This window comes from Bombus affinis, chromosome 6, assembly GCF_024516045.1.
Source record: "Bombus affinis isolate iyBomAffi1 chromosome 6, iyBomAffi1.2, whole genome shotgun sequence".
Lineage (NCBI taxonomy): Eukaryota > Metazoa > Arthropoda > Insecta > Hymenoptera > Apidae > Bombus > Bombus affinis.
The window spans coordinates 2,897,943-2,925,226 of NC_066349.1; the positions used below are offsets into that span (position 1 = coordinate 2,897,943).

The 27,284-nt window shown below is 26.1% G+C and overlaps 5 protein-coding genes and 1 long non-coding RNA gene across 11 annotated transcripts; 2 read left to right on the plus strand and 4 right to left on the minus strand.

Moving 5' to 3' along the window:
* On the minus strand, window positions 1-2,585 carry LOC126917784 (GRIP and coiled-coil domain-containing protein-like). Of its 2 annotated transcripts, XM_050725055.1 has the most exons (6): window positions 2,074-2,202; window positions 1,358-2,000; window positions 1,201-1,301; window positions 880-1,093; window positions 593-820; window positions 1-507 (listed from the first exon to the last, which is right to left on the minus strand). In XM_050725055.1, exons 2-6 carry the CDS (start codon window positions 1,442-1,444, stop codon window positions 115-117), a joined length of 1,023 nt encoding a protein of 340 aa, XP_050581012.1. In that variant the 5' UTR covers window positions 1,445-2,000; window positions 2,074-2,202; the 3' UTR covers window positions 1-114. The 2 variants fall into 2 exon arrangements, with proteins under 2 accessions (XP_050581012.1, XP_050581011.1); XM_050725054.1 differs by lacking the exons at window positions 1,358-2,000; window positions 2,074-2,202 and adding an exon at window positions 2,342-2,585.
* Window positions 2,586-5,148: 2,563 nt separating this feature from the next.
* LOC126917777 (AP-3 complex subunit beta-2) lies at window positions 5,149-10,456 on the minus strand. 3 transcript variants are annotated; one of them, XM_050725037.1, is made up of 10 exons: window positions 9,976-10,456; window positions 9,361-9,436; window positions 8,452-9,033; window positions 8,081-8,377; window positions 7,704-7,971; window positions 6,839-7,546; window positions 6,449-6,715; window positions 6,065-6,336; window positions 5,593-5,957; window positions 5,149-5,379 (listed from the first exon to the last, which is right to left on the minus strand). In XM_050725037.1, exons 1-10 carry the CDS (start codon window positions 10,107-10,109, stop codon window positions 5,226-5,228), a joined length of 3,123 nt encoding a protein of 1,040 aa, XP_050580994.1. In that variant the 5' UTR covers window positions 10,110-10,456; the 3' UTR covers window positions 5,149-5,225. The 3 variants fall into 3 exon arrangements, with proteins under 3 accessions (XP_050580994.1, XP_050580993.1, XP_050580995.1); XM_050725036.1 differs by having other exon boundaries at window positions 6,449-6,742; window positions 9,976-10,454; XM_050725038.1 differs by having other exon boundaries at window positions 6,449-6,742; window positions 9,361-9,450; window positions 9,976-10,111.
* On the plus strand, window positions 10,085-11,025 carry LOC126917787 (uncharacterized). Its single transcript, XR_007711061.1, has 2 exons — window positions 10,085-10,224; window positions 10,415-11,025. It is a non-coding gene; the product is annotated as an uncharacterized LOC126917787 (long non-coding RNA).
* A 126-nt stretch (window positions 11,026-11,151) lies between these two features.
* LOC126917786 (MICOS complex subunit Mic10-like) lies at window positions 11,152-12,800 on the minus strand. Its single transcript, XM_050725058.1, has 3 exons — window positions 12,498-12,800; window positions 12,360-12,407; window positions 11,152-11,425 (listed from the first exon to the last, which is right to left on the minus strand). The coding sequence occupies exons 1-3, from the start codon at window positions 12,568-12,570 to the stop codon at window positions 11,268-11,270; spliced, it is 279 nt and encodes a 92-aa protein (XP_050581015.1). The 5' UTR covers window positions 12,571-12,800; the 3' UTR covers window positions 11,152-11,267.
* A 697-nt stretch (window positions 12,801-13,497) lies between these two features.
* Window positions 13,498-20,995, plus strand: LOC126917779 (dnaJ homolog subfamily C member 16). Its single transcript, XM_050725043.1, has 12 exons — window positions 13,498-14,000; window positions 14,581-14,647; window positions 14,720-14,916; window positions 15,277-15,557; window positions 15,632-15,822; window positions 15,896-16,230; window positions 16,621-16,924; window positions 17,018-17,166; window positions 17,365-17,589; window positions 17,663-17,876; window positions 18,032-18,139; window positions 18,312-20,995. Exons 1-12 carry the CDS (start codon window positions 13,747-13,749, stop codon window positions 18,435-18,437), a joined length of 2,451 nt encoding a protein of 816 aa, XP_050581000.1. The 5' UTR covers window positions 13,498-13,746; the 3' UTR covers window positions 18,438-20,995.
* A 321-nt stretch (window positions 20,996-21,316) lies between these two features.
* Window positions 21,317-26,618, minus strand: LOC126917778 (sorting nexin-25). Of its 3 annotated transcripts, none has more exons than XM_050725041.1 (11): window positions 26,181-26,618; window positions 25,214-25,524; window positions 24,907-25,076; window positions 24,419-24,813; window positions 23,930-24,353; window positions 23,544-23,848; window positions 23,200-23,430; window positions 22,994-23,127; window positions 22,313-22,552; window positions 21,636-21,918; window positions 21,317-21,562 (listed from the first exon to the last, which is right to left on the minus strand). In XM_050725041.1, exons 1-11 carry the CDS (start codon window positions 26,400-26,402, stop codon window positions 21,506-21,508), a joined length of 2,772 nt encoding a protein of 923 aa, XP_050580998.1. In that variant the 5' UTR covers window positions 26,403-26,618; the 3' UTR covers window positions 21,317-21,505. The 3 variants fall into 3 exon arrangements, with proteins under 3 accessions (XP_050580998.1, XP_050580997.1, XP_050580999.1); XM_050725040.1 differs by having other exon boundaries at window positions 23,200-23,457; window positions 26,181-26,617; XM_050725042.1 differs by lacking the exon at window positions 21,636-21,918 and having other exon boundaries at window positions 23,200-23,457.
* Between the last annotated feature and the right edge of the window lie 666 nt (window positions 26,619-27,284).

A 27,284-nucleotide genomic window follows, 5' to 3' on the forward strand; every position in this document is an offset into this window, starting at 1 on the left:
ACTAGTAAATATTTATTCATATATAATTCTATTGAGTATATTAAAAAACTTCATAATCATATAAACAATTACAACTAAATTTAATTGTCTGCATACTACATAACTATTTCTTTTTTAAATAATTCTCATGTTATTCTGATAAATTTGATTCCTCAAACATCCTATCTCATGTTCTCTTTCCTCAATAATCAATGCCATGTACCTGTGTTGCTGTTTCTCACAAATGAGTCTCTTTTTATATTCTTTCATAGATTGATGCAACTTTTGATAAGCAAATTTTGCAAGTGCTATTGCCTTCTGTTTCTCTTTTTTTAAATAATCTATTTCAACTATAAGTGTTCTACATTTTTCACATTGCGATAAATATATCTTGCTTAATTTGGTATCATTCTCATTCAATGTTATTTGCAAAGATTCATTTTTCTCTCTTTCTTTGTGTAATTCATCTTTAAGCTCATTAAATTCAGAAGCAACTTGCTGGACCATCACTTCACTGTCATGTAATAACTAATAAAGATAGGTATTTGTTAATACAACATTTTAATTTAAATTTAAAATTATTTTAATAAATTTACTTTAATGGATATAAAACCTTCTTTTGTTTTGAAATTGTTTTATTTTGTTCCTCTATAATTTTGTCTTTTATTCTCAATTCAGATAAATGATTTTCCTTGAAAGTTTCTAATTCTTGTTTCAGCTGGTTACAAGTCGTTGTTTCTTCACATAAACAATATTGCAAATGATCTATTTTCTCCTTCATTTCTTTAAAAGTAGAGTTACTTGATTGTAACATATTTTTCATCTCCGATATCTCGATGTTCTGCCAATATAACTTAAATTAGTATAAAATCATAATTCAATGCTTGTTATTGAATTTACCTTTTGAGATAATTCTTCATTTCTTTCATGTATGCTATGTAGTTGACTATTACATATACCACTTACTTCACATATTCGTCTCTTTTGTATATTAATTACGTTTGTAAGTTCTAAAATCATATCCATAAATTCTGCTCTCTCCCTATTTAAAGCATTTTCTTTTTCTTTTACAGCATGTTTCATTTTATTCACTTCTTTTTTAACCTCCTCACACCTTGTATGATTGAAGCATGCATTTAGTATCTAAAGTGATTCTTAGATTACATTTTAAAGAAGCAAGAACTAATACCCATATTCATGTTAAAAATTATTTGAAATTACCTTTTAGATTCATCCTCTGATAAAGATTGTAATTTGCTCTTTAAATTGTCACGTTCTTGCAACAGATCTGTATTTTTATGTGCAACTTCAATTATCTGTTGCTGAAAAGATAATTATTTTACTATTAATAAAGATTATTCTTTTCTCAAGTACATACTTGTAATTTTGAAATCTCATTTAATAATTCATCCCTATCTGTTTTGACTAAATCTGCTTGATTTTTTGATTGTTTCACTAAGTCCATTGCAACATTTCTTTGTTCTTCAGCTGTTACTAATACATCTTTTAAACAAGCTGCCCTTTGTTCACTACCTTCTTTCAAACAATTTAGACTGCAAGTTAAAGATTTCAATCTTTCTTCAAGTTCTTTAGTGCGTTTTTTTTCAGTTAAAAGATCCTACAAATTACGTATTATATGAATTTAAAGAGACAAAAGGTTATTATTTTTAATAAAACCTTTTGAATTCTTTCGAAAATTTTCTTGTCTTTTGCACAAATATCTGCTATAATGGAATCAATTTTCCCTAATTCATTTGAAATGCTTTCATCTATTTCTATTTGAAATGTTTCCTGCTTTGCTGCTTCATTTATATTTAATTCAATGTGAAAATTATCTTTTGTTGGAATGGTTTGCTCGCTTTTCTCTTCGTATGTATCAATTATTTTGTCTTGAGTATACATTTTATAAAATTGTGAAGTTAAGTCTACTTGATCAGATTGACTTTGTTTTTCTGGTTCTTTCAACTTTTTACCAATTGCATCATTTATTATATTAACTTCATCCTTCAAATCTGTATGAACTAATAAACAATTTTGTATTAACAACATGTTAATGCATACTATCTTTTGCATGGATTAGTGATACTGATGTACCTTCAGTTGAGGGAACCTTCTTATAAAAATTTAATTTTTTGCGTGTTTTGCATGTTATAATATTACATGGTATTCTCTTTTTAATACTATCATGTGATATGCATTTTTCAGTGCAGTTGAAACTATTGCATTGGTCTTTTAAAGACAAAATTTTGCGGGCACAGTGACAATATTTAGCAATGTTATTGTATACATTACACTGTATAAAATATAATTTTTCCTACATTATTATTTTCCTAAATCAATTTATGTGTTATGTTATATTTACTTTTTTACATGCTGTTGTAGGATACACACTACATTCTCCATCCATCTTTTGCAATTTAGAAATAATTAAGAGCTGTCTATTCAAGGCATCAAGTCGCGTTGAAATATTGTACATTCCAAATTTTTATTAACACTTTAGAAATATTTATCATAATATTAATTTATATCTTTTTGTAAATTTTAAATTACTAACATTTAAATAGGTAATGTAATAAATGATACACATGAAACTATTAGGCATTCGTCTTGCATATAGATTGTCTTATTTTTTTATTTTGTATAATTTTTCGATTTATATATCATTGATGAACGTGTACAAAATTTACTTTTGAAGAAATATTATGATATTCTTTCGAGAAACAAGGAATTAAAAAATAACACACAAAATGCAAAATAATGGTAGTGGACAATTACTAACAAAAAAGGTAAATATTTTTAAATACCATTATTTGTACAATGTATCGTCGTTATTTAGAGTTGTTTAAGCAAAAAAGATCGCATTATATATCATGGAATAGTTTATTCCTTTGGGGATTTGGATTATGGATAGCTCTATGTACAAACAATATATATCATTCAGTCATTTCAAAACAACAAGGTAAATATTACGTTCTGTATAATAAATTTATTTAATATAATAGCTTTCGTGCAGTTACGTTATTTTACTTATAAAATTCAGATTTTGAAGTTGTGTATAATATTTCGACAAAAACGGAGGCTATAGAAGAAATGTTACACATTACAAGAGCAAATTATATGTACTGTAACATGATAATAATGTTAAAAACTGTACTCCAATATGTTTATGTTTTTGTATCTATATTTTTCGTAATACTTTTCGCATGTTCATATAGCGATTCCCTTAAAAAGGCGATAAAAATATGGAATAATGTGTAAGTAAAAAGTTCGTATCGTAGAAGATGAATGATAAATGATAATTATGTTTTCAATGTGGATGGATTTTCATAGGATGTGCAACTTTTACTCAGCTATCTTTTATTTCACAACTTTCGTAAGAAGTCGTAACAAAAATATTTTTAATAAAAGCGATTCAAATAAAAGTGTCTCTGCTATATTAGAATCTAAATTGATGCCAAATTTTATGATAAGTATAAAATATTTAAAAACAGAATTGAGTTGTGATGATGAAGAAGATGAATGGACTGTGGTAAAAAACAAAAATAAAAATGTATTGGATACAAATATAAATATTATTCAAAGTGAAATTATTTTTAGTAGTTATACATTGTTGTTTTTCAACAATTATGAACTTTATCAATACTTCAATAATCAGTATTTAAAAAATCATTTATTAACGAAATATTTCGTACATCAAGATTCAGAACATATAGGGAGTAATTTAAAAGCTTCAAATAAGTATAAAGGAAATAATACTTCACCAAAACAAGTCATACAAAGAGGCATTGTTAGCTCTTCACCGGAATTTAAAAAATTCTTAGCAAATTTAAAAACATCTCAATTTTTTTATCCATGCATGTTAGAAGTATCTACAAATTATATGATTCGTATAAAATCAATAAAATAAAACACAATATTTTTATTTGTACAAACGTTTTCATTTTAAGTTTTTATAATATAAATATACAATAAGAAAACAGAATTCTGTATGCTAATAATCTTATATTTTCTATTATCCTAATATGTAGTACATATTATAACAAATTTTTTCATGAAAATTATGTTCTTGGAAAGTGTACAAAAACACGTGTTAGTTAATAATAATGAAAAAAATTACTTTTTATATTATACAAAATATCTTTAAAAATTTTAAAATTATAGTAAAACCGAAATACACCCAATATATCAATGCTGGACACCCTATAGATACTGATATCATCAGGTACTCGATAGTCAGCGACGATGCGAAAACGATTATTTAGTAACATCTGTATAAACAGAATTGGATGAATAGTACCAGAAGCTTTTTATTATTATTCTTGTAAACTAATAAATGTCCGAAGCTAAAATTTTATATTTGAAGTTCAGCCCCTCAAATTTCGCGTTGGTCGGCCACTAGGGCTCATAAGTCCATATTATGTAAGTTAGTATGATATAAGCCATAAGCCCTATGCCAGTACCATTCGGAACTATAGTCGAAGTATTAAATAAGCACAGGTTCGTAAATATTTTGTAAAGAATTATAAAAAAATATTCATCAAAATAATAGTGAATTTTGATATATAATAATATACAAAAAAATGTGTCGTTTCTTTCATTATTTTATTCTATCTGTTTATTGTTTGAAAACATTGAAAGTTTTCATTAATTTGTTAAAATAGAATGAAAAAGATTATTATTTATAAATTTTACATTTTTTTATTTTACGTGGAAAGAACAGTATTATACTTTGCAAGCTCACAAAAACTATTTAAAGAAACTCATTAAAAAAAACAAATTATTTTTTAAGAAAACACTCATGAAATTATACATAGCATAAAGTCTGATTTTAGTTAAATCTCTCTTAATTTTCGCTATGAATCATCTTTATAACCTAATAAATATAAAATTTGATTGTTCAACTTTAACACTTTATACTTTTTTGGGAGGGTATAAGTATGACATTATGAGGTAATTAACTTAACGAGTAATTTAGCGTGATTTATAAAATTGATATATACATATATATGTGTATATATATTTTACCAAACAAGTAGTAGCAAACAATAATCTCAGTTTCTTATAAAAATCTAATGATTTCATAACAAATATATTATATTTAAATTTATATATTTAATTACTATATATCCATGTGGAATTAAACATATATATACACTTAATTATCATAAGAGTCTTATATTTATTTTATACAAGTATTGTAAATAAATTCGGTATATATTTACTTTATGAATATAAATAAAAAATAATTAGTTCATCTTTAAATTACTTTTTAATTCAGTTAACAAGATAGAACCTATTACCATCTTTTCGCAGTTAACACAGATTTCCAAACATTCATTACCTATCACTTTTATTGTTACTAATACTAAGGACTTTGATGCTAATGTATGGGCGGCAAATCTGCAAAATAAAAATATTTTTAAACAAAATTTCATTTTCGACATATTACATAAAGTAATTTTGTAATATTTTAAATATTTATATCATAAATTTGTAAATTTATAACATAAGTAACAAAAATTATAATAAAATTTGTAATATTTTATTCAATAACATTTTAAAAAATTGCCTGAATAATTAATAATCCGAATTATTAATTTAATGTTCTTTTACCTTATCTCTTCATCACTGCTAGATATCATTGCAACATTCGCAGTCTCAAAAACTTTTTGGGATATAGTTTTCTTATTCCCAAAATATTGCACTTTTGCAACATGTTCATTCATACCCTTCAATTTAGTTTTTTCACATGTAAACATATTTTCTGGCAAGAACACGGCTCTTATTATTTCTCCAATTGGAGCTTTAATAGTAACTGGGCAGGAATACATGTCATCTCCAATTGCAAAGTCAATATTAAAATGTGCTGGTTGTGTGGAATCGTTAAAATTGATTCCCAATGTTGTGGACAAATTTGAATTTACTTCTAATAGTGGTATTCGCATAAAATCATGTATAACCATTCCTTTTGGTAAATTCTATTAATGAAACAAATTGCTTTATAGTACTTATATATAAATATTATATATCAGTTAGCAAATATTAAAAACTGATGATTTAATTGTTGTAGATTATATAAATTTACCTTTACTCCTATTTGTATTTCTTTAACAGGTTCGCTACTTTCATTGGAAAATGTTAATTCAATAGAAACTAAATAAGCACTTACTAAGTGCTGCGATCTAGTAAATCTATATTCAATTTTCAAGCCATGTCCCGTAATAGTATTTAATAATTCAGATTTCTTTATGGAAATAAATGAGGCTGAAATTTCTCTGACATCATTTGTAATATTCAAATTGATAGGAGTAAGAAGACTACCTGTGCTTAATGGCATAACTGGTGTCATTGGAATCACTGAAATTAACAAATAAAGTTTTGAATGAACTGATAAATTATATTTGTTATAATTTTTAAGTTCTCTCTCTGTTGAACCACTAGTAGTATAGTTAAACACTATCATATTTACCATCATCTAAATCTAAAAGGAGATCAATGTTGCTTTTTGGTTTTTCTGTTGCTTCTTGATTTGAAGCCCTGTACTTTTCCTCTTCACTTTCCTGAGAATTCTCAGATGATTCTTCAGAATCTGATTCTTCACTTTCAGACTCGCTATTCGACTCATCAGACACCTTGGTAGATTTCTTTTTCTCACTATCATTCTCAGATTTACCAGATTCTGATATATACTCAGATGAGTCACTCCCCTCATCTGAAGAATCAGTTGTTGAAGTATCTGAAGAGTCATTTTCATTATTTAATTCTAAAAATTAATATACCCATATAAAATTTAAATAAGGCTATTTAAATTAGTACTTGAGTAAAATCTTGTTTACAGCTGCAGTAATTCAAAACATACCATCTGCTTGAACACTTTCTTCATCACTATAAAAGGGTTTTTCTTTTTCTTTTCCCTTTTTGTCTTTCTTCTCTTTTCTATAATATTCATCTCTTGCATCTCTAGTAGTGCCACTTGCAACGTCTCTTACGGATGGATCAGGAGCTACATCAGGGAAAGGTGGCAAAGAACGATAACCAGCACATGGCATATCTAAATAATGTGACAATGTTCCTAACTGATATTCAGAATTTTTGAACCTAGATGTTAGAGTTGGTGCAGGTTTTGGAGCTAGAAATATTCTTTTTGCAAGCTGTGGAAGATTTTTCTCATGACCATCTTCGTCAAAAATAAAACGTCTCAAGAAACGTGCACGATCTCTAATATCGTAGTTTTGATCGTATTTCGCAAGTTGGAAAACGTATTGACAAAATGGCTTGGTTTGAATAGGATTATTTAGACACAGCTTTACAGCCAAATTTAATATTTGGAGCTTTACAATATCTTGTTCATTTACAAAATTTTTAGCCATTTTTCTAAGCACATCCGGTGCTATCTTAGGTACTCTATCTGAATATTCTCCTAAGAGCCACAAAATAGATGCTCTGGCTTGTGGTATAGTTATGAAATCCATTAATTTTGCCATATGAGCAATTATATTTTTATGTTCGTTTGGTTGAGTTTGTAACAGCTTCTTTATAACAACAACGCTTTCTGCTACGACAGCCTCTGGATAACAAATTATATTTTACTTTTTGTAATACGTAGCTATATTATAAGTATTATATATTGTAATCTAATTTCATATTTTATACAGGGTTAAAGAAACGTTCGAAACTAACGTGACAGAGATAGATTAACTATTTAATTGCTTATAAGTACTTACCATCTCGATTACTCAATAATGAAACTAATCCATTCAAACATGTATCAGTTACTTCTTTTATATTACTTGCACATCTCCCAATTGCTTGTATACTAGCCCCTACAAATTCTTTATCACTACTAGAGATGTAAGTTTGAAATTCTCTTAGTATAACTCCGATACTAGTTTCAGTTGCTAAATTGGTCAAAATATCTAATTTCAGAAGTTTTATATGAGTAGGATCTGAAGTTCTCACAAAAAATGACTTAAGGAAGGGTTCAAACATTCCCTGTGCAAAAACAATAAAAATTATAGATTGTATCAAACTTCTACTATAAAAAAATTTCTGTATTAAATTTGCTATATGTCTAAAAATCATTTTACAATAATTATATTACCTTTCTGGCAATTGATATGTTAGCAATGCAGTGGAGAACTATGCTCTGAACTTCTCTGTGTCCTCTTAATAATCTAATTAATGCTTTGGCAGCAATCATTACTTCACTTCGTGGAGCAGTGTGGTGATACAATTGAGATACTGCCATTACTACAGAAGCATTTCTACTTTGCAAAAGAGGTTTTGTATTTCGCAATAATAATCGATGATCTGGATCTATTGTTAATTTTGGTTTCTTTGTATTAGACGAATCAGAATCAGAATCATAAAACGGGCGATTTTCATCATCTTCTATGCTCTACAAAAATTAATTTCATATGATATAAATCTTGCATGTATAAATTGTCCATGATTTTGGAAAATTATACGTACATCTACATTGGGGTTAATGAATTGTGTTCTTGCATATCTTGTAAGCATGTTGACTATAACAACTTGACCCCATTCATCGACATCTACTAATAAGTTACAGAGCTTTCTATAATTTTTATGTATCAAATCTATTCTTTCAGGACAAACCTCTTCAAATGCCATTGCTGCAGAACCCACAACAAGAGTTGTTTTATCTGATAGTAACTTTTCTAAAACACCTATTAATTCCTCTTTTTGCTCAGAATCTAGTGAATAAAGTTTAGGAATAGCATGTGCTGCAGTTTTTCGTACATATGGTGACATATCACTGGCTGAATCCTTGATAGCAAGCATTACTATAGGCACTATCATAGAAACTCTTATACTTGAAAGTACTCTTAAAGCACTTGCTCTTATTAATTGATTAGGATCTTTTAATGCTCGTTGAAATGTAGAAATAGATAAAAGTGCAAGATCTTGTTGATCTTCAGCATAACGGACCAAATAAACATAAACTAATTTTTTCACTTCAATATTTTTTGATACAACATTTTTTACTACAGCTGGGAATAACTCTGATGCATCTCGTCCCTTTGCTATCATCTGAAAAAATAATTTGTGGTAATTATTTGTAATAAAAATAATAAATTAAATTAAGGAATGAAATATCTTAATGAATATTAACCTATTCAAAGGCTACATTAACATTAATCTCAATTTTTAGATATGCACTTCTTTCTACTATTTCATATTGTATGTACATTTTTAATAATTTTTTAACATATACCATATATTATCAATTTTGAACAGGTTAATTTTCTAAAATGTATTATTATGTATTTTTATTTAAGTATATTTCATAGACTTCTTAGCGAAAGATTTCAAGAAAAATCTAGATAAATGATTAGATAAATATAATTGATTTATTACCCCAATTATACGCTTCATAGCCTCTAATTTAAGTCCATCCTTATTACTATCCAACATTTGTTTCAAATCTTCATGTCTATAAAAATATTCCTTTAATATACATAATTACATATTTTTTATTAACATACTTAATAATATATTGTACAATAAATAACATAACACATTTATTATTATTTAATTTTCAAATATATAGTATAAAGATTAAGTATAAAAATGTACTAGCGTCACTGTTAAGATAAAAAGCAATATATTAAATAAATATATTTATAAATAATAATTAACGTAATAAATAATATAATATAATAATAACTAAAATAATAAATCTAAACAAATAAATAAAATTATCATCACTCACAATATTTTAAATTTTTAATTAAAAATATAGACAGTAAAATATAAATGCTATTTCTCTATAGCTTTAAAATTACGACATAAAATTAAGATACTCCAAATAAAAAAATAAAAATAATGCAACACAACATTACATTTAAAAACAATATGTAAAGCTTCTAATTGGAAAGTATGTTAAATTTCTTTATTACATTTGAGTAAAAGTTCAAATATATGTAAACATATTTTTACAAATAAAGCATATTTTCACATTGAAATATTTACTTTTTATAATCCGAGTGAAAAAATCCACCTGAAGCGGGATCAGTTGCAAGTTCTGGGTCTGCTGTGCTCGACGGTCTATCATTGCTGTAAGAACCACCGTTATTCGATAACGAATTCGCAGCAGCAGTTAACATTTTATTCCAATTTCACTCGAACCAAAGTAATTCTTCTTTCTTGTATTAAAAAAGGTCACACAGATTTTCCTATAGTACACGTGGTTATTTAAAAATTGATGACAAGATGCTTTCAGTACGTATTAACAGATACCCATGTTACTTAGATCTTAGATCTATTTAGATTTGAGCAAAGTCCATCCTTTAAGAAATCCTGTTTTGTGTATCGAAATGTATCGAATGAAAATTTCTAAAAATAGAACAATGTAAACCTATTTTCTTCGTTAATTTCTTACAAATACATTTGTTTTGTTCATTTTATTTAGTAGGACTAAAAAGTACAAGTTAATGACTATGGCATTTCTAAAAATAACGATTGAATAAGCGAAACCAAATCATGAAGCCACACGCTTTACAAATAAGTTACTAACCTAGTAACTTTTATTTGTGCATGTAGGTATGGAAATATGTAATTATGATAAAAAAAAGTTTTATCTCTTATTCTACCTGAGCTCAACAATTTAACGATTTCATAAATAAAATTTGCATATTTGTTCAAATTACATAATTATATATAAATATTAATACAATACTATAAACGATATCAATGTATTATATAGTTACAGAAACATTTTGAAATAAGCATTGCAAAATTAAATTTTTCTGTTATCTTAAATATGCCGATATGTGTGAATAAATATTTTATAATATATATTTTTAATATTTAGCAAGTGCTGTACTACATAAAAAGCATAGTCTTTATAAAATAATGTTTGGAAACAAAAATGATTTTTATGAATAATATAAATATGAAATTTACATATTTAACTTTGTATAGCAAAATATCATTGATATCATAAATTATTGTTTTGTAACTATTTTTATAGTTTTAAAATGTTTCGATTTTTCTTTATAAAAATAGTTGATATATTAAAAACATTAAAAATACCGAATATACAAAATAAATATTTTATTTATAGTCATTTGAATATTTATTTTTAAATGCTAATGATAGTAAAGTAAATAATAAACATGTATATTTTACATTTTTAAAATATGTTAATTTAAAGTTATGAAAGAATTTATTTTGTATGACACTATAATACAAGTTCAACTAGTTTATTGGTATATTGTATGTTGTCTGGTAACAGCATAACAATTTTTTTCATAGGATGCTTGCTAAGAACTTTTCTTCTCTTCAGCTGGTTTTTCTTTATCTGGCTTACTACATTCCCTGGATTTTTGTCGTCTTATCGTGGAATTCAAATCTTCTTGACAATTAGCATATGCCATACCTAATCCAAAGCCTCCACCAGTTATAATAGGCCACTTTCTTCCTAAAAGAAAATTAATAGTTATATTATTTTGTAATACACATATATTCATATATTTGTTAAAATATTAATAATAAATACATAATAATAATATATATGATTAAACCATGACATTTTTCGATTATTGAATTGTTCAAAAAGTTTGTATTTTTCTTCTTTTCTATTAAATGAAATTTTCAAACAAATACTGCTCTTAATTGGGCACTAAAGAGAATAAGGAAGAGACAACGAATATTCATTAATAATTCATACTTTTTTTAGTAAAAAATGTTAAATTTCGTATATCCAAGAAATCTTACATAGTAGCTGAAATATTCATCTTTATCTGCCTCATTTATAGAAGTACAATATTGTTTTTGTCTATATCAAAGATATAGACAAAAAATTAAATACTTCAGAAGCCTGCAAAAGCTATTTGAATTTCTTAAACTGAATGTTTAGTGAATTTGAAATTTACTACAAAAAATGGCAAATAATTTTTCAATAAAGATTTGTGATGTTGTAGATGGTAAAAAGTCTACTTCTAATTAAATCTTTCTTAATTTTCATTACGAATTTTCTGAACAACATAATAGTAAACTGTCTAATTAATAAGTTGACAGATACCTAATAATAATATCTTATTAAGATTTCAGATTGGAAATATCGTAGAACCTAACCTATATCATGTATGTAACGAAACAACTTTTATTACCTAAAATTTGAAAGCGAAAGAAATACTTGTGTAAAAATGTAAAATTATATGAAATTTGAACATATAATATTATATTACTTGTATTTTTCAGTCAAGATTTGAAGTTAACTTCTAAAAGTTACGTATTTATTTAAACAAAAACAAATTAAATCCATTATAATATTAAATGTAAATTTTTATTAATATTAGAAAATTGTGAGAATTCTTTTGTTAAAAAAAGGTATTAAGTGATTTAAGACTTACGTTTGAAAAAAAATAGAGAGAATACTCCTCCAAGTAGAATTCCTCCTCCTATGAAGATATCATTATTATTATAATAAATAAATTCGATCTTTTATTATTTTAATGTCCAGTAAGAGTCAATTATTGAATTATAATTACCAAACTTAAATATAGCGTCAGTAAAACACCGATCCCATTTTCGTCCAATTTCATCTTCAGCCCAAGTAGCCATTTTTCTATATTAAAGTAGATCTATAATATTAGATGTTATGTCACACGTTACAGTTTATGACCATCGAAAAATAGTAATGTTGAGACATTGATTTATTCGTAAAAATTAATATTATAGGGATTCAGTATTTCTTTTATATTTTTCTTAATAATACATATGAACGTGTGATATGATAGAAGACGACGAAACCAATATAATTAAGTAGTTCACATCTCGTTCAAACAACAGAGTATGTAGAAATATAAGGAATATGTATATGCTGTTATATTTTGATATAAGTTATGACGGAAAATATTTCCTCATAATTGCACACATTAGCTAGATTTAAAATGTGTTTTCTTTGACGACAAGTAATCGATTTGTTCTATAAACTGGGTAATTTAATTGGAAACTGATCTATTTTTATAAATTTTTAAAAGAGAGAGAAAGTGGCGCCAACGGAGCTTTAGTTATTAGATTTAAAAATAAATCACTAAATAGTTTGATAATTTGTTATATTTTTTAGTAACAAAATATCACTAAATAAAGTGTCCATCATAAATATAATTTTATATGTAATAAAGTAGCATAATAAGATTAATTAATAATTTATGTAACCAAAAATATATAATTATTTTTTTCTAATTTACTATTAATTCCTTTCAATGAGAACAAATAACACATAGAAATGTAATTTTAATTTAAAATAAGAGTAAATTACAAGATACTAGAATGTGCTCATAATTTAGTAAAATAAATTTCTTTGTACTGTAATTTATGTGAGGAACAGTTTCTATTTGAGTAATATGTCTATCATCTAAATAATATAATAAAAATATGAACTTTTATTTTACTTTTTAAGATATAAGAGAAGATAAACATAGAAAAAGTGAAAATTGAAAATGTATTTTAACGCCATCTCGTAATCGATTCTGTCCTATCCTATTAGAGCATTCTAAGCCTAAGATTTAGTGTCCACTGTGTATATTCCATTTGACAACATGGTTGTCGAGAAACATCACTATAAAATTGCAATGACAGAGTTTCCGGTGCAAAGATAAGAAAAAAATTCGTGATTTGAACATGTTCGTTAAATATTACAAGACGAAGAAAGGATAGTTTTAATCGATGCAGACTCGATGTTAAGTGCTGTGAATCAACTAGATATATATTCATGTTAAAACTGCGTCACAAATAATGTTATCGATTAATTTTTTAAGAACCTCTGAGTCAGTAGCCAAACGATCAAATAATAGTAATAGGAAAGCGATTGATATAGAATTATTAATGAGGTTCTCATTTTTTATTGTGATTTTTATCGTAACAACCCACCTATTGTCGACGGTCAGTGCAAGTGAGTCATTGGGAAATCCGTATAAAATATTAGGTGTTCACAAACGTGCGACCTTACAAGAAATTAGAAAAGCGTACAAAAATCTTGTCAAAGAATGGTACGTATAGGATTCTCTATTATTTCATTATTATTTTATGAAGATTAATATTCGTTCTTATTTTTTTATATTTTAGAAACCATTTGAATATACTGAAGGTGTTTGCTATTAACAAAAATAAGCTATTTTATATTTAGAATTATAGGCTTCATTGACATTGTACTAAAGTATGCCAATTATTTAAGTATATCGTTCATTTGCTGCAACAATATAAAATAACTCAAAAATAAAAAATTCAGGGAAAACAAGTTTGAATGTCTTGAATCGTTATAATTTTGTAAGAACATTGTATTAAAATCACAGATTGTTGTAATAAGCAGATCAATTTGTATAAAAATATAATATTCTCATTTAGTTTAATAAATTCACATTCATCCTTAAAACAACACAACTGTTTCTTATATATTAATAACTCAAAAACTGTAAATTTTGATTTATGTCATTATTGTAGCAAATGAGTGATATATGATCAAAAAGCAGAGATAAATAATTTCAAATGATTTCTTATTTTTGTACCTTGGATTACAGTGCGAATACAATGAATTGAATTTATTTTTCCAAATAAAATTTATTTCCTTAGGCATCCAGATAAAACCAATCACCCAGGTGCAGAAAACAAATTTGTGGAAATTACTAAAGCTTATGAGGTAAAATTAATACCAATAAAATATATAACGTAATTTATCATCTCCTTTCACTAGAAATTTTCTTGTTTCTAGATTTTAACAGATCCAGAAAGAAGAAGGAAATTTGATAATCATGGAATTACAGAAGAAAGTATTTCTAGGCAACGAAGAGACAATAGTCACTTTAACAATGTGTTTGATCCATTGGAAGAACTACTTGCCAGAAACTTCAAATATCATTATCAAAATCGAGACATTTCACTTTTTTATAAGATGAGCATCACATATCGGTTTGTATCATTTTGTTAAAAAGTGTCTAATACATATATACGTGGGTTGTATTGTATTGTTTGGGAAGCAATAACAAAATTTAAAAAGATTTCATGGTAATAGAATTAAAATTTTATTAAGCAATCTATATATTTTCATAATGACATTTTGCCATTTATTAGAAGTATTCTTAGTAATTGCTGCATTTAATTTTCAGCTAGAAATATCTATTTCAATCCAATATTATATATTTTGCTATTTTATATGTTCTATAACCAGATTCGAATTTCAAAAACACTATGAACTTTCTGAGCAAATCAATATTATTATATTATATATTATTATATTATAAATATTTTAAATATGAATGATTTTTGCAGATCATTTGAAAATATAATAGTACCAAAAACTTTACATACACCTTATCTGATATTATTTTATTCGGACTGGTGTTTTGCATGTTTACAAGTAGAACCAATATGGCGACGTTTGATTGATGAGTTAGAACCTCTGGGTCTTGGTTTAGCAACTGCACATGCTGAAAAAGAGTCTGCTTTAGCAAGGAAACTAGGAATTCATTCGCTACCATGTCTTGTTGTTACAATAGATGGCCGTACAAGTGTATATAAAGAATCTCTTTTTAGTATCCAAAAGATTGTTGGTATGTATTATATAATATACTTCATATTTCTACTTTGTAGTGTGATAGAATTAAATTGTTTATTCCTTTTACAGACTTCTTACGAAACAAATTTCCATATAAATTAATACCTAATATAAATAAAAATAATGTAGATAAGTTCCTCTCAGGATGGATAGATAATCGAATTCGAGCTTTAATATTTGATAAGAAAGAATCTGTGAGATTACGATATCTATTCATTGCATTTTATTATAGAGACCGTGTTGCATTTGGTTTTGTTCAGGTACACTTTATTTTTACTTCACTTATTGAATTATGTAATTTTTCAATTATTTTAATTACAATATTCTTTGTAGACGGGAAAATTAGATACTGAACTTATTGTAATGAAATATAAAATTTCTGTGGACTTGGATACTTTATTGTTATTTAATGAAAATTCTGAGAAACCTATGGCATCTGTCAGTATGAAAGATATATCAAGTGACACAATGCACAATGTTATTTCAAATAATAAATTCCTTGCTCTACCAAGACTTTCAAATCAAGCAATGCTAGACTCAGTTTGTCCACCTGAGTGGTTAAGACCTCAAAAACGATTATGTGCAGTTTTAATATCACAACAAAATAGTCCTCTTCATGATTTAGCTAGGCATAAATTTAGACAAGCAGCTTTAGAATCATCTTACAGGTAACAATGCTTCAAATATATGTGAATTTTAAAATGTTTCATTCTTATTACAGGTTAAATCGCATTTATTATGTAATGATTTTACTATTTTCTATCATGAATGATTTGATTAATATTTTTTTATTATGGTTTATTATGACTTATAACTCACCAATATTTACTCATTTAATATACACATAATGCGTTGTGTGATTTAATTACTTCAATAAATTTGAAATTATAGATATTTATATTACTCAATTTATACAAAATTACTAGAGAGGAAAGTTTTGGATTAAACTTTCAAATATATTAACTAATAAACAATAAATTATAAAGTTATACACACAATTTTTTCTGAAATAATTTCAATATACACGATTATTTTATTTTACCGTGTTTAATTTACAGTACTGAAAGGGTACGATATACGTACGTATTTAAGGATACACAACCAGAATTTGTATCAGCATTATCAACGGGAGAAGGTAGTCCTTTAGAGCCTTTATTACATATTGTCATTATTTGGAGAAGGGACGCGAATCATTTGAAATATGAATGGTTACCTACTGGTTGGATTGAAGCTGCTCAAGATGAAACTCAGTGGAACGAAACACGTCGCAACTTAGAACAAACCATACAAAGATTATTACGTGCATCGGAAGCTTTGCCATATGCCGCAGTTGTAGGAGAACTAGCAGATGAACATGCACAGGTATGCATTCTAGTTTTTGCTCAAAAGAGACCAAGATTAACCTCCTATTTTACATCACAATTTAAAATTAATTTTAAATGTAATTTTGTACAGGGTACTGTAGACAAACTTATTGGAAAAGCGTTATTAGCTGTAGATTATATTTCTGATAGTCTTACTAAGGAGCAAATATTGCCTTTAGTATCAGTAATTGCTACTTTAATGTTAATTGGTGCTGCGGGGTATGGGATGTCATATCTAGCGTAAGTAACATCACATTAAAATGAGGTTTTACTTAGTTTAGAAGATTCAAAATTTCGATTTTTTATATTTCAACATCATTCTCATTTTATATTTAATTTATATAAATTCCGTTTTGAATCTTTATATTAGTTTGAATTCTTTAAAAAAATATTGAAAATAAAATCCATTTGATTATATTGGTTTTTAAAATTATACAGAAAATTAGAGGAAGCAAGTATTCAAGCTGAACGTGCTCAATGTAAGGATAATAATAAACCAACGCCGTCACAGCCACAATTGCGATTACACGAATTGCGGGCAGAGAAATACAATGGTTTAGTTCGATTATTAAAACCAGGTTGTAGAACCATTATATTATTAGTCGACGTTCAAAGTAGATTAAAATTATTACCAGCTTTTCATAAAGCTGTGTGGCCTTATAGGTAAATTCAACATATTAATAAAAATATATTATAATTGTAATATAAAAACAAAAAGTAATTGGTATTATTACAGAAAAAATAAAACTCTTATGTTTGGACATTTGTCTCTCGAAAGAGGGTTAGAGTGGTATAAAAAACTGTTATCTCTCACCTTGCCAGAACAGAAAGAACTAAACATAAATGCCAAGAATTGTGTTGGCACTGTATTGTCTCTAAATGGGCATCGTAAATATTTTTGTATGTACCATGCCAAACATCCAGAATGTACTAAAGGCAAAGGTTCTAAGGTATATATGTTTTATATATGTATATATAACTGTATAACCATCTAATGACAAAATCCGCAATCACTTAGTTGCCAACTCAATATTTTAAATCATGTATTTATTAAATGTTTAAAGATGATAATTTTTATATACATGTATGATATTTTCATGTATAGAGAATAGAACGAATGACAAAGCAGTTAACTCGAAGAACAGATGATGCAGAAGCTGGCGCATTTATAGGTTTTAATAGTTCCAATGAATCTGATGCTTCTGAAGAAGAGGTATGCTTTTTATATCTCTCATCTCCTATTGTTGAGTTGCGATAATTAATATAATACAGTAATATTTAAAAATATATGATATTAAAATCAATTTCTTTTTCAAAAAATGTTTGTATTATTTATATTCTAGAAATTGAACTGTTCTTTGTATTTACAAACTTTTATATTACAGGGTGGAAATAATGTTTTATGCCAGGACAATCTTTTGGATGGTTTACCAATGTGGCTGGATAGGCTATTTGAAGGTTTAACACATCGTTATTATGTAAATTATTGGCCCGAGTTCACTGCCAAGTAAATGGAGTTTGGTATACATTTTGGTAACGTGTATACTTCTTGCAATAGAAAAAGGGATCCAACTAGTCAAAAATATCATGTGTCATTTAAAAGTCCTATACAATTTAAAGGGAAATACATTCTTTAATTTCATGTAAAATTAAGACATATTCATTATATGTACATGAAGGTATTATTTATTAATTTACACGCGATTTCTGTAAAAAAGGATTTTATAAATTGTTATAATAGTCGATAAAGTTCTTACAGATTCAGGATTACATTATTTTCATCAATTTTCATGAGTAATAAAAATTCTCGTCATTTTTAATAATATTTTTAAAGTAATTCTAGTCGATGCCATTAAAGACATAACAGTATTTATATTACATGTTTAAATACTAGATACTGTATATTTATATATATTTATAACATGCCAATAATTTGTTTTTTTTTCCTTCAATATCAATGTTACGCTATGGTATATTGTTACTTTTATACCATTACGTTATAACAATTTCTACTTTCCATATAACATACAAGGTTTGATAAAAAATACTTATATATCATAAATGTTAGTTATAGAAGTTATTTTAATTTTATGTCGATTTCTTTGAAACAAACATTTTCATTTAATTATCCTCTTTACATAATTTTCAATTGGAATATCTGTTTATTAATATGTAACAAAATGTTTATGGAATTTATTTTTGAATCTCTTCGACCTTATTAAATTGGGAAACATATACTTAATGAATGCTCTAGTTTTTATATTTTTGATATATTATATACATTGATGATATATTGATTACAAATAAATTTTAAGAAACTTTGTTCATATTAATGACAAATTTTACGACAATTAATATTTTAATTTTTATGCTTTTAATAAGTTTTAATGTTCTTGGTATATTAATGACAGATAAATCTGAAAATATTTTGCATTGTATCATTATGTACAATGTCTTTCCCAAATGAAAAATCAAATGTCATTATAATATTACGTATATTCATATTATATCGCAAAGTTTAGAATGTTGTGTACATTTTAATATAAATTTTTTCATTTTTATTATATATATTGTTATGCAAATGTTATTTATAATAGGATTTTAAGATATATTCATTTATGTTCATGGAGCCACTTTTTTTTTTATCAGACTTTGTATTTATAATGTTAATATTTAAGAATATATCTTTGTTTCTTCTGTGAATAAATATTTATATTATATATTTTTTTATCCATGTATTTTAATTTGTCTATGAAGATTGATAACCAAAATATGCATATATTTATCAATTCACTAATGTAAGTTTTGGTTAAAAATTTATGGTAGTAATAAAGATAAATAATTACATGCTTTATAAACAATTTATAGTTCATGGAAAGAGAATGATTAACATTCTCATATAGAACAATAATATCAATTAATATAAAAACTAGTCCCTTTTCAACCTACATTTAAGTAATCTATATCTTTAGATTATATTTTTAATAATTACACAAATCACTGCATTCTCCATTTGAATGTTAAGTCATCACATAAGTAATGTCATTTTTGTACTTAGGAAATTAAAAAGCAATAGCTTGTTTTTCTTTTTCTTTTGATTTTTCAATTTATGGTATATTATGCTGTATATGAATTTACATTTCACTTGCTTATTTTATAAATTATTCTTCCTTTTGTTAAAAAGAAGCTGTATTATTTATTTCAGTTATAGTTATCTTTTTATTAACTGTGCAATTTTATATTTAAGATGTTATTCAATTAAGATTTATACTAAAATATGCAAATCTAAAAAATTGTAGAAAATTACTGTTTAATTTCCTAATTTTTGTATCTCAAGATTTGTTGTCTCAAGATTGTTTATTGAATTGTTGATCATAAAATTATATTAATCTAAGTGAATTATTGAAATTAACTATTCCTTTTATGCGAAAATTATTTCTAGTGATAATTCAGCTAATAAAAGATGGCAAATTTTAATTTTTCTAAGGGAAAAGTTAATCTATCAAAAACAAATTATTACTACTATAAAATAATATAAAAAAAATAAAAATAGTATAATAAATATAGTTTCTTGCTGTTTCTTTATCAATTCTCTTTAAGTTAATACTTTAAATATTGGGTACTTAATTGTAATTAATTGCTGCAAAATTTAGCTTTCCTGCAATATTTGTTCTTTACTTTTTTTCTTTTCTTGTTTTTTTATTATTATTTGAATTTGAGAAAAATTGATCATATTTGAGATTTTGAATTGTACATATTATTGAAGTATATATTTTTTGTGGAGCTAGTCAAATTACTATATATTTCCGTAAAATATATCTATGTGTTTAAAAGAATCTCAAATGGCAAATATTGAAATGACATGACTTATGAAATAACTTTATTATAAAAGAATCAATTTACGTTTAAGATATACATGGATCGTGTTTCATGAAATTATACTCGGAATTTTTTAATGCATGGAAGAAAATTATATATAAAAAATTGTTTACATTGTGTATACATTCTATAAAGATATTTAAAATATGCTGAAATAAAGATATATGAATAAATATGTATATTATATTGATTTGTAAAGTATAATCAATCTGTTTTGCAATAGCCACTATTCAAAACCCTATATAAATATTTATATATTTCAGTATAAATTTGTACAGTTTATTAATATTTTTTAAATTTGATATTATCAGAATTAATTATTTGAATAAACAAAAAGTTTAGATTTTGATAAATCATATTGAAGACCATTGCAAATAATGAGCTTCATCTTATACAGACGCAATGTTTTACAGATTATAATTATTAAAAAATAATTTATATTATTTCTATGTAATATAAATTTTTTTAAGGTACTATTTAATTTCAAGATAAAGTTCAAAAGTTCAAAGTGTTTTTTCTTACTATAAAGATTTTTAATATTTTATTGACGCTTACATATACCATATCATTTCATACAAATAAAATACTTATTCGACTTAAATAAAATATATACGTAATGTACATAATTCTTCTTTGTATAACGATGTAAAATACAATAATTAGTTGAATAATATAAAAAAATTATAATTTCAAGCAAAGTTTATTGTTTTCGTTTAAATTCCGGAAATACTTCGTACATTAGAACTTCAAAGATATCCTGTAAGTAGAAAAAGTGAATAGAATATAATTAACATGATGTAGTTCGTCTTTTTTACTTAAGAATAACTTACATAAAATAATTGTTTATTTAAATTCACATTCTGTAAAGAATCAAATATTTTTATTGCGCCACGTTGTGCACTTTGTGCTCCTACTAAATTTGTTAAGACATCAGGAATGTTATTTAAGAACTGTCTTCGTGCTTCGCCTCTCGTTTTTAGTTTTTCTTCGTCTGTACGAAAAGTTGCTTCAAAAACTAAATGACCATTTGGCCACCATGATTTCGTAAACAATTGTATATAGTAATGAAGCATTGGCTCTGAGAACACCCATGCAATAGTATCTCTGATTTGCCTGATAATTATATTTATTATATTATACTTTATGCCTTTATTATAAAAGGAATATTTTTTAATTTTATTTAGTGCACACTGAATGCAAGGGATACTGATATTTTATTTCAACGATTAAAATGTCGATCAAAGGACAATTCTAATAACAACACTGCTTTCTGACCTAATAATGTATCACAATAACCATTTTAATTAAGGATAGATTTAAATATAAGATTTGAATTCGATTGAGATATGACAGGGATCATTAAAGCAAAATAAATAAAATTTTGTTGTATTGTAGCCTGATAAAATATTTGAAGTGAAGAAAACTCTTTCATCTATAAGTTTAATTAGCTCTGTAATGCATTATCCTTTTGTTCAATGTGTGTTTACGTTTAAAACTAAAAACAAACCTGTTTATAGTTCGGCCATAGGTAATTTGAACGAAGGTAATTAACGATCGTCGAAGCCATCGAAATACTCCTCGTAGATCAAAAATTTCACCTAAAAGTGTATAAAGAGGTTCTGCTATTGCATCTTTATTAACATTAAAAATTCCATCCGTGGCTGATCGACCACTATCTGTATCATCTAATAGCAATGAATAATCTTCTTCCTCTTCCTTATCACGCAATTCATTGTTGTTGTTAGATCTAAAACAAGTTGTAATTTAAAGAAATTATACTTTTATAACAAATATACAGTTATTATCAAATGAATTTCGAACTAAAGGAATGCACGTGACATTTTTCAAATTTTGTACTTAAAAAAAAAAAAAAAATAGTTAGGTAAATCGTTAAATGTAATGTTGTGAACAATTTAAGTAATCCAACCTTGTATAAAAGTATCTAGACTACTAAATAAATAATATTATTTCCCATATATTCAATAACTCATAAGCTAAAAGATGAAATTTGTTGGAAATTTGTGCATATGATCCTGATGTTAAGAATTAAATATAACGTAATTTTTATAGAGGCTTCATGTGGAATTTTTGTAACACATTTGAATTTCAAACTCGATTTCCTTTATATCAGAAAAGTGTCACTTGCATCCCTTTAGTTCTAGGCGTCTTAAATAATATAGCTACCTACGTTTTAAATAATGTCGATAAAGAGAATCGAGATTTTTTAGGAGAAGGAGGAGCATATTTTAAATGTTCTGAACTTGGACTAAGGAATGTATATAAAGCCTCGCTCTGATTCAATTTTTCATCTTCTAAAACAAACTAAGAACGTTAACAGTTAAGACGATTATCTAAACAATGCTTTACTACATTAATAACATTTAAGAATTTTACATTTAAATATTTTTGTATTTGCATTTTAGCTTTGTCCAAAGTATTTTTATCAGATTTTCCAAAAAACTTTAAAGGTTGCGAAGGTAAATCTAAATTTTTCACATTAGAACACAATTGGCGAAGTTTTCTATGAAGATCTTGAAAATCTTGTAATTTTCTTAGTACGACCCAACCACTATATATACTTTCAGTGTTGTCTTCACCTTCTGTCATATGGACAACTAAAACAAACTGTGGAGATTCTCCATTATCTGGTACCTGTTTAACCATTATATTTTTAGTTAAAACTAAATAACGAAAAACATTTTCTATTTAAATTATAATAGCTTGAATTTTGTTTTTACTTCTGCACTTTGCACTTCTGCTCTCCAATGACCCAAATGTTCTGCCCACATTTCTGTATGAGTCAAATGGGCTTCTAATTGCTTTTTTTCACTTTGTAACCATTCAACTTCTTTGGCCAAAAAGTTTAGAACCTTACTTTCTGGTTTTAACGAAGATTTTAATGCTTGTAAAGCTTGCATTTTATTATTTAATTTTTCTTGTAATTGGTCCAATTTACTGCGAGCATAGTTTGAATGTTCTCCAACGAATAAAGATATATTTTCTGATAATGTTCCATTTCCTATATGTCGGTCCTCCACTAAGTCTAAAAATTACTTTTACATTAATGATGACTGATTTAATTTTTAATATAATTATATTTTTATAATGAAATTTTTAGACTAACCATCTACTCTTTCATTAAGCAATGCTTCTTGCATATTTTTATATTGATCACTAACCATAAAAGAAGGATAATACTTTTCTTCCAAAATTTTAACAACATTATCTTGAACTTCGTAAAACACATTTGGCCCTATATCACCTAACAAAAAGCTTTCCATTTTCTTACGAATAGCTCTGTCAACTTTTATTTCAGCAGTTGGAGATGTTATATAAGTGTAAAAGATTTCAGCTCCCAATTGATGCCAATTAGATTTATCTGCATTGCGTAATTCTTGTACAGCTGCCCAATACCCAATCAAATCCTGACTGGCAACTTGTTCGAGAAATTGAGAAAGGTATCGTCTACCTATCACATTGTCTAAAATATATTGTAATGGCAAAATTCTTTCTTCTGTAACCACTGCTGCATCAGTAACATCACTAGCCTATAAAATATTGTCCTTAAATATAATTGTTACTATTGTTTATAAAACAAAAGTGATTTTATAACCTGAACAGGATATCCATTCCATCCTAATGATTGCATGTGACATTCACACGTATTTTTAGCATATGTTAGTTGACTGATATACCTCGTCAATTTTTGAGCTTGAATGGCATCAGACTTTCCAAATGCATTAGTATCTGAATCTAAACCTTGTGCTCTTTTAATATTTTGTATTGTTGTAGCTTGCATAATTTCAGTAACAATATTATATCTGATATGCTTTAAAACCTCTAGATCTTTAGAACTTTTGATCATACGAATGAAGTCCTCAAATGATTCAGCATACTCATAAGTTTTTCTGTGCATTGCTTCTGCAAGTTGTTGTTGATCGATATATGATAAAATTTTCTGATTGATATAGTCTGGATTTGTTATTAAGTCTATTGCTGGTTTTAGTACTGAAGGAATAAAGAAGATAAAATGTCATAAAATGTAGATCAAATATATATTATGTATATGTCCATAATTAAATAATGGTTTCATATACTTACTTTTGCATGTAAGAATTTCTCTCAATAAATATTTTATTGGAGCAAGAGAATAACAAGGTGGCAACAAAAATAAGATATACAATTCACTGACCTTCTTCAAATAGTCTAGTTCAGCTGTAGGTGACATTAAGTGTGTAGATAAAATAAATACTGGATCTTCACCTTGTGTTCTGTAGAAAATACAAAATCTTTTTAAAAAGAATTATTTAACAAAGCAGAATGTCTGTATTATATATATATATATAAGATTTAAAAAATTGATATAATAAATAATATATAATAATTTAAAAAATATAGTTAAACTCACGAAGCTGTTTGAGCAAGTCTAATTTTTTCAAAATGGAATGTAATTTTATTTACTATACTACAAACAACTAGTTTTGTATGATCTACTTTTGATAAACGATCATGAAGAGTTTGAATTGCACCCCATATGTCTTGCTTCATATTGTCAATTATTTGTTCAGAATTAAAAGCCAATTCGTTTAACCAAAGACCAACAAAGTCTTGAAAAATTAAGTCCAATAAATTCTGCAAAGCTCCATCCACCATACGAGTAAAAACCAATGGATATCTGACATGTTTCTTAGTATTTTCAGTTTTAGCTACGTACCCCTTCTGAAATAATCAATAATTTTTTAAATAATTAATATATTTACATTTATATATATTTAAGTTAATAATGTTTAAATAATATTTTAAAATTCAATTAAAAAATTAATGAACATTGAAGTAAAAATAATCAGATATTTTTAAATATATTTATATATATATTTGTATAAATATAAGTCTTAGTATAGTAAAAAATACAAAGCTTTACAAAATAAGAAAACTATTTTGATAGAATAATATCATAAAATATGGAATATGAACTCTAATAAAATCTATTACACAAAATATAGACTAGTTGTTATAAGCCTTTGACTGAAGTAAAACATATACATAAAAAAATTAAAGCTACACAAAATCTACAAACTATAAAATTATAAAATGATAATGAAAAAGAAATAACATTTTTGACGAGAAACAAACATAGATAATATACAAGTTTTTCTATTGTTTATTATCTTTATCAATAATTTCTTGATCTTTTGATATTGATATCAAAATTAATTTGACAAAGAAGTTTTATTTTCACAATACATAGATTATGAATGTTTTTTCTCTATCATTAAAAATGGAAATTTAACATTTTATAATAGTAAAAATGAAATATCATGTATGTTCAATAATTATCGTTATGAAAAATATGATATTAATAATATAAAACAAACCATCAACAGATTATGAAAGGCATCCATTTCTGCAATTGTTTTTGAAGTTGTTGCAGTAGTGTGATGTTTCAGAGAAAGAGCAATGTTGATGAATATGACAATCAAACATCCCAAAAAGAAGCAAGATATGGTTAGTAAACCAAAAAAGTAGCACCATAATAACTTATTCCAATAGAAAAGTGCGATTATAGCTGGAATATACAGAATGCCGGTCCATATCATCTTGAATTGTGATTGCGATCACGTGATGATGAATATTACGTCTTTAATTTCATATTTGATAAACTTGTTTGTATAAACTGTGAAAAAAAGCGAACCATATTAACAATATCACCATCGCAAAATACAATACAGACAATGGTCGTATACACTGTGATAAAAAAAAAAATACAGATCAAATCATGCACTGGCGCAGGTGCAGGCGCTTGTTTATCTGTGTTCTAAAAGTTACTAGAAAGTTACCAAAATGTTGACAATTACATTATTTTGGATTGTTCCTTCTAAAATTTGTATAATTCTATTTGTAACGGTATTTAATATATCATCATACCCCTTTCCTTTGAAATATTTCAGTGTAGTGGAATAAAATCTGTTTCATGCGAAAACAAAATTTAAAATGAATATTGTAAGTACATATGACTATTACCTTCCATAGGTCAAGTAGAAGTTTAATATTTAAAATTTCCACAAATATTTTAATTTTCTTTTTAAAATTATATGAGTATATAGAACAATGGAATTTTAACTTTTTTATTCTATATAATTCTTTAATCATAATTAATATATTATTATATCTTATTTTTTTTGCCTTGAAATATATTAGCTTAATACAATCTTTTTCTTTTATGCAGAAGCGAAATTTAAAGCGAATATTCACCACTTAATACATAATTCGTTATGTATATGGTAATATGTAACTCAATTTACATTTAATTAGTTCGGGCATTGGGAGGGACTACCCTTCTCAACGCTATCCCCTAGGCCGTCGTGCAAGTCTGAGGTTCAAATCTTCCTCGGCGTGTCGGCCTCTATGACCACCTAGGACGGCGTGGAACCCGTCCCTCTCCCTCTCTGTTCGTTTTTTTACGAGAATTACCCTGTGGC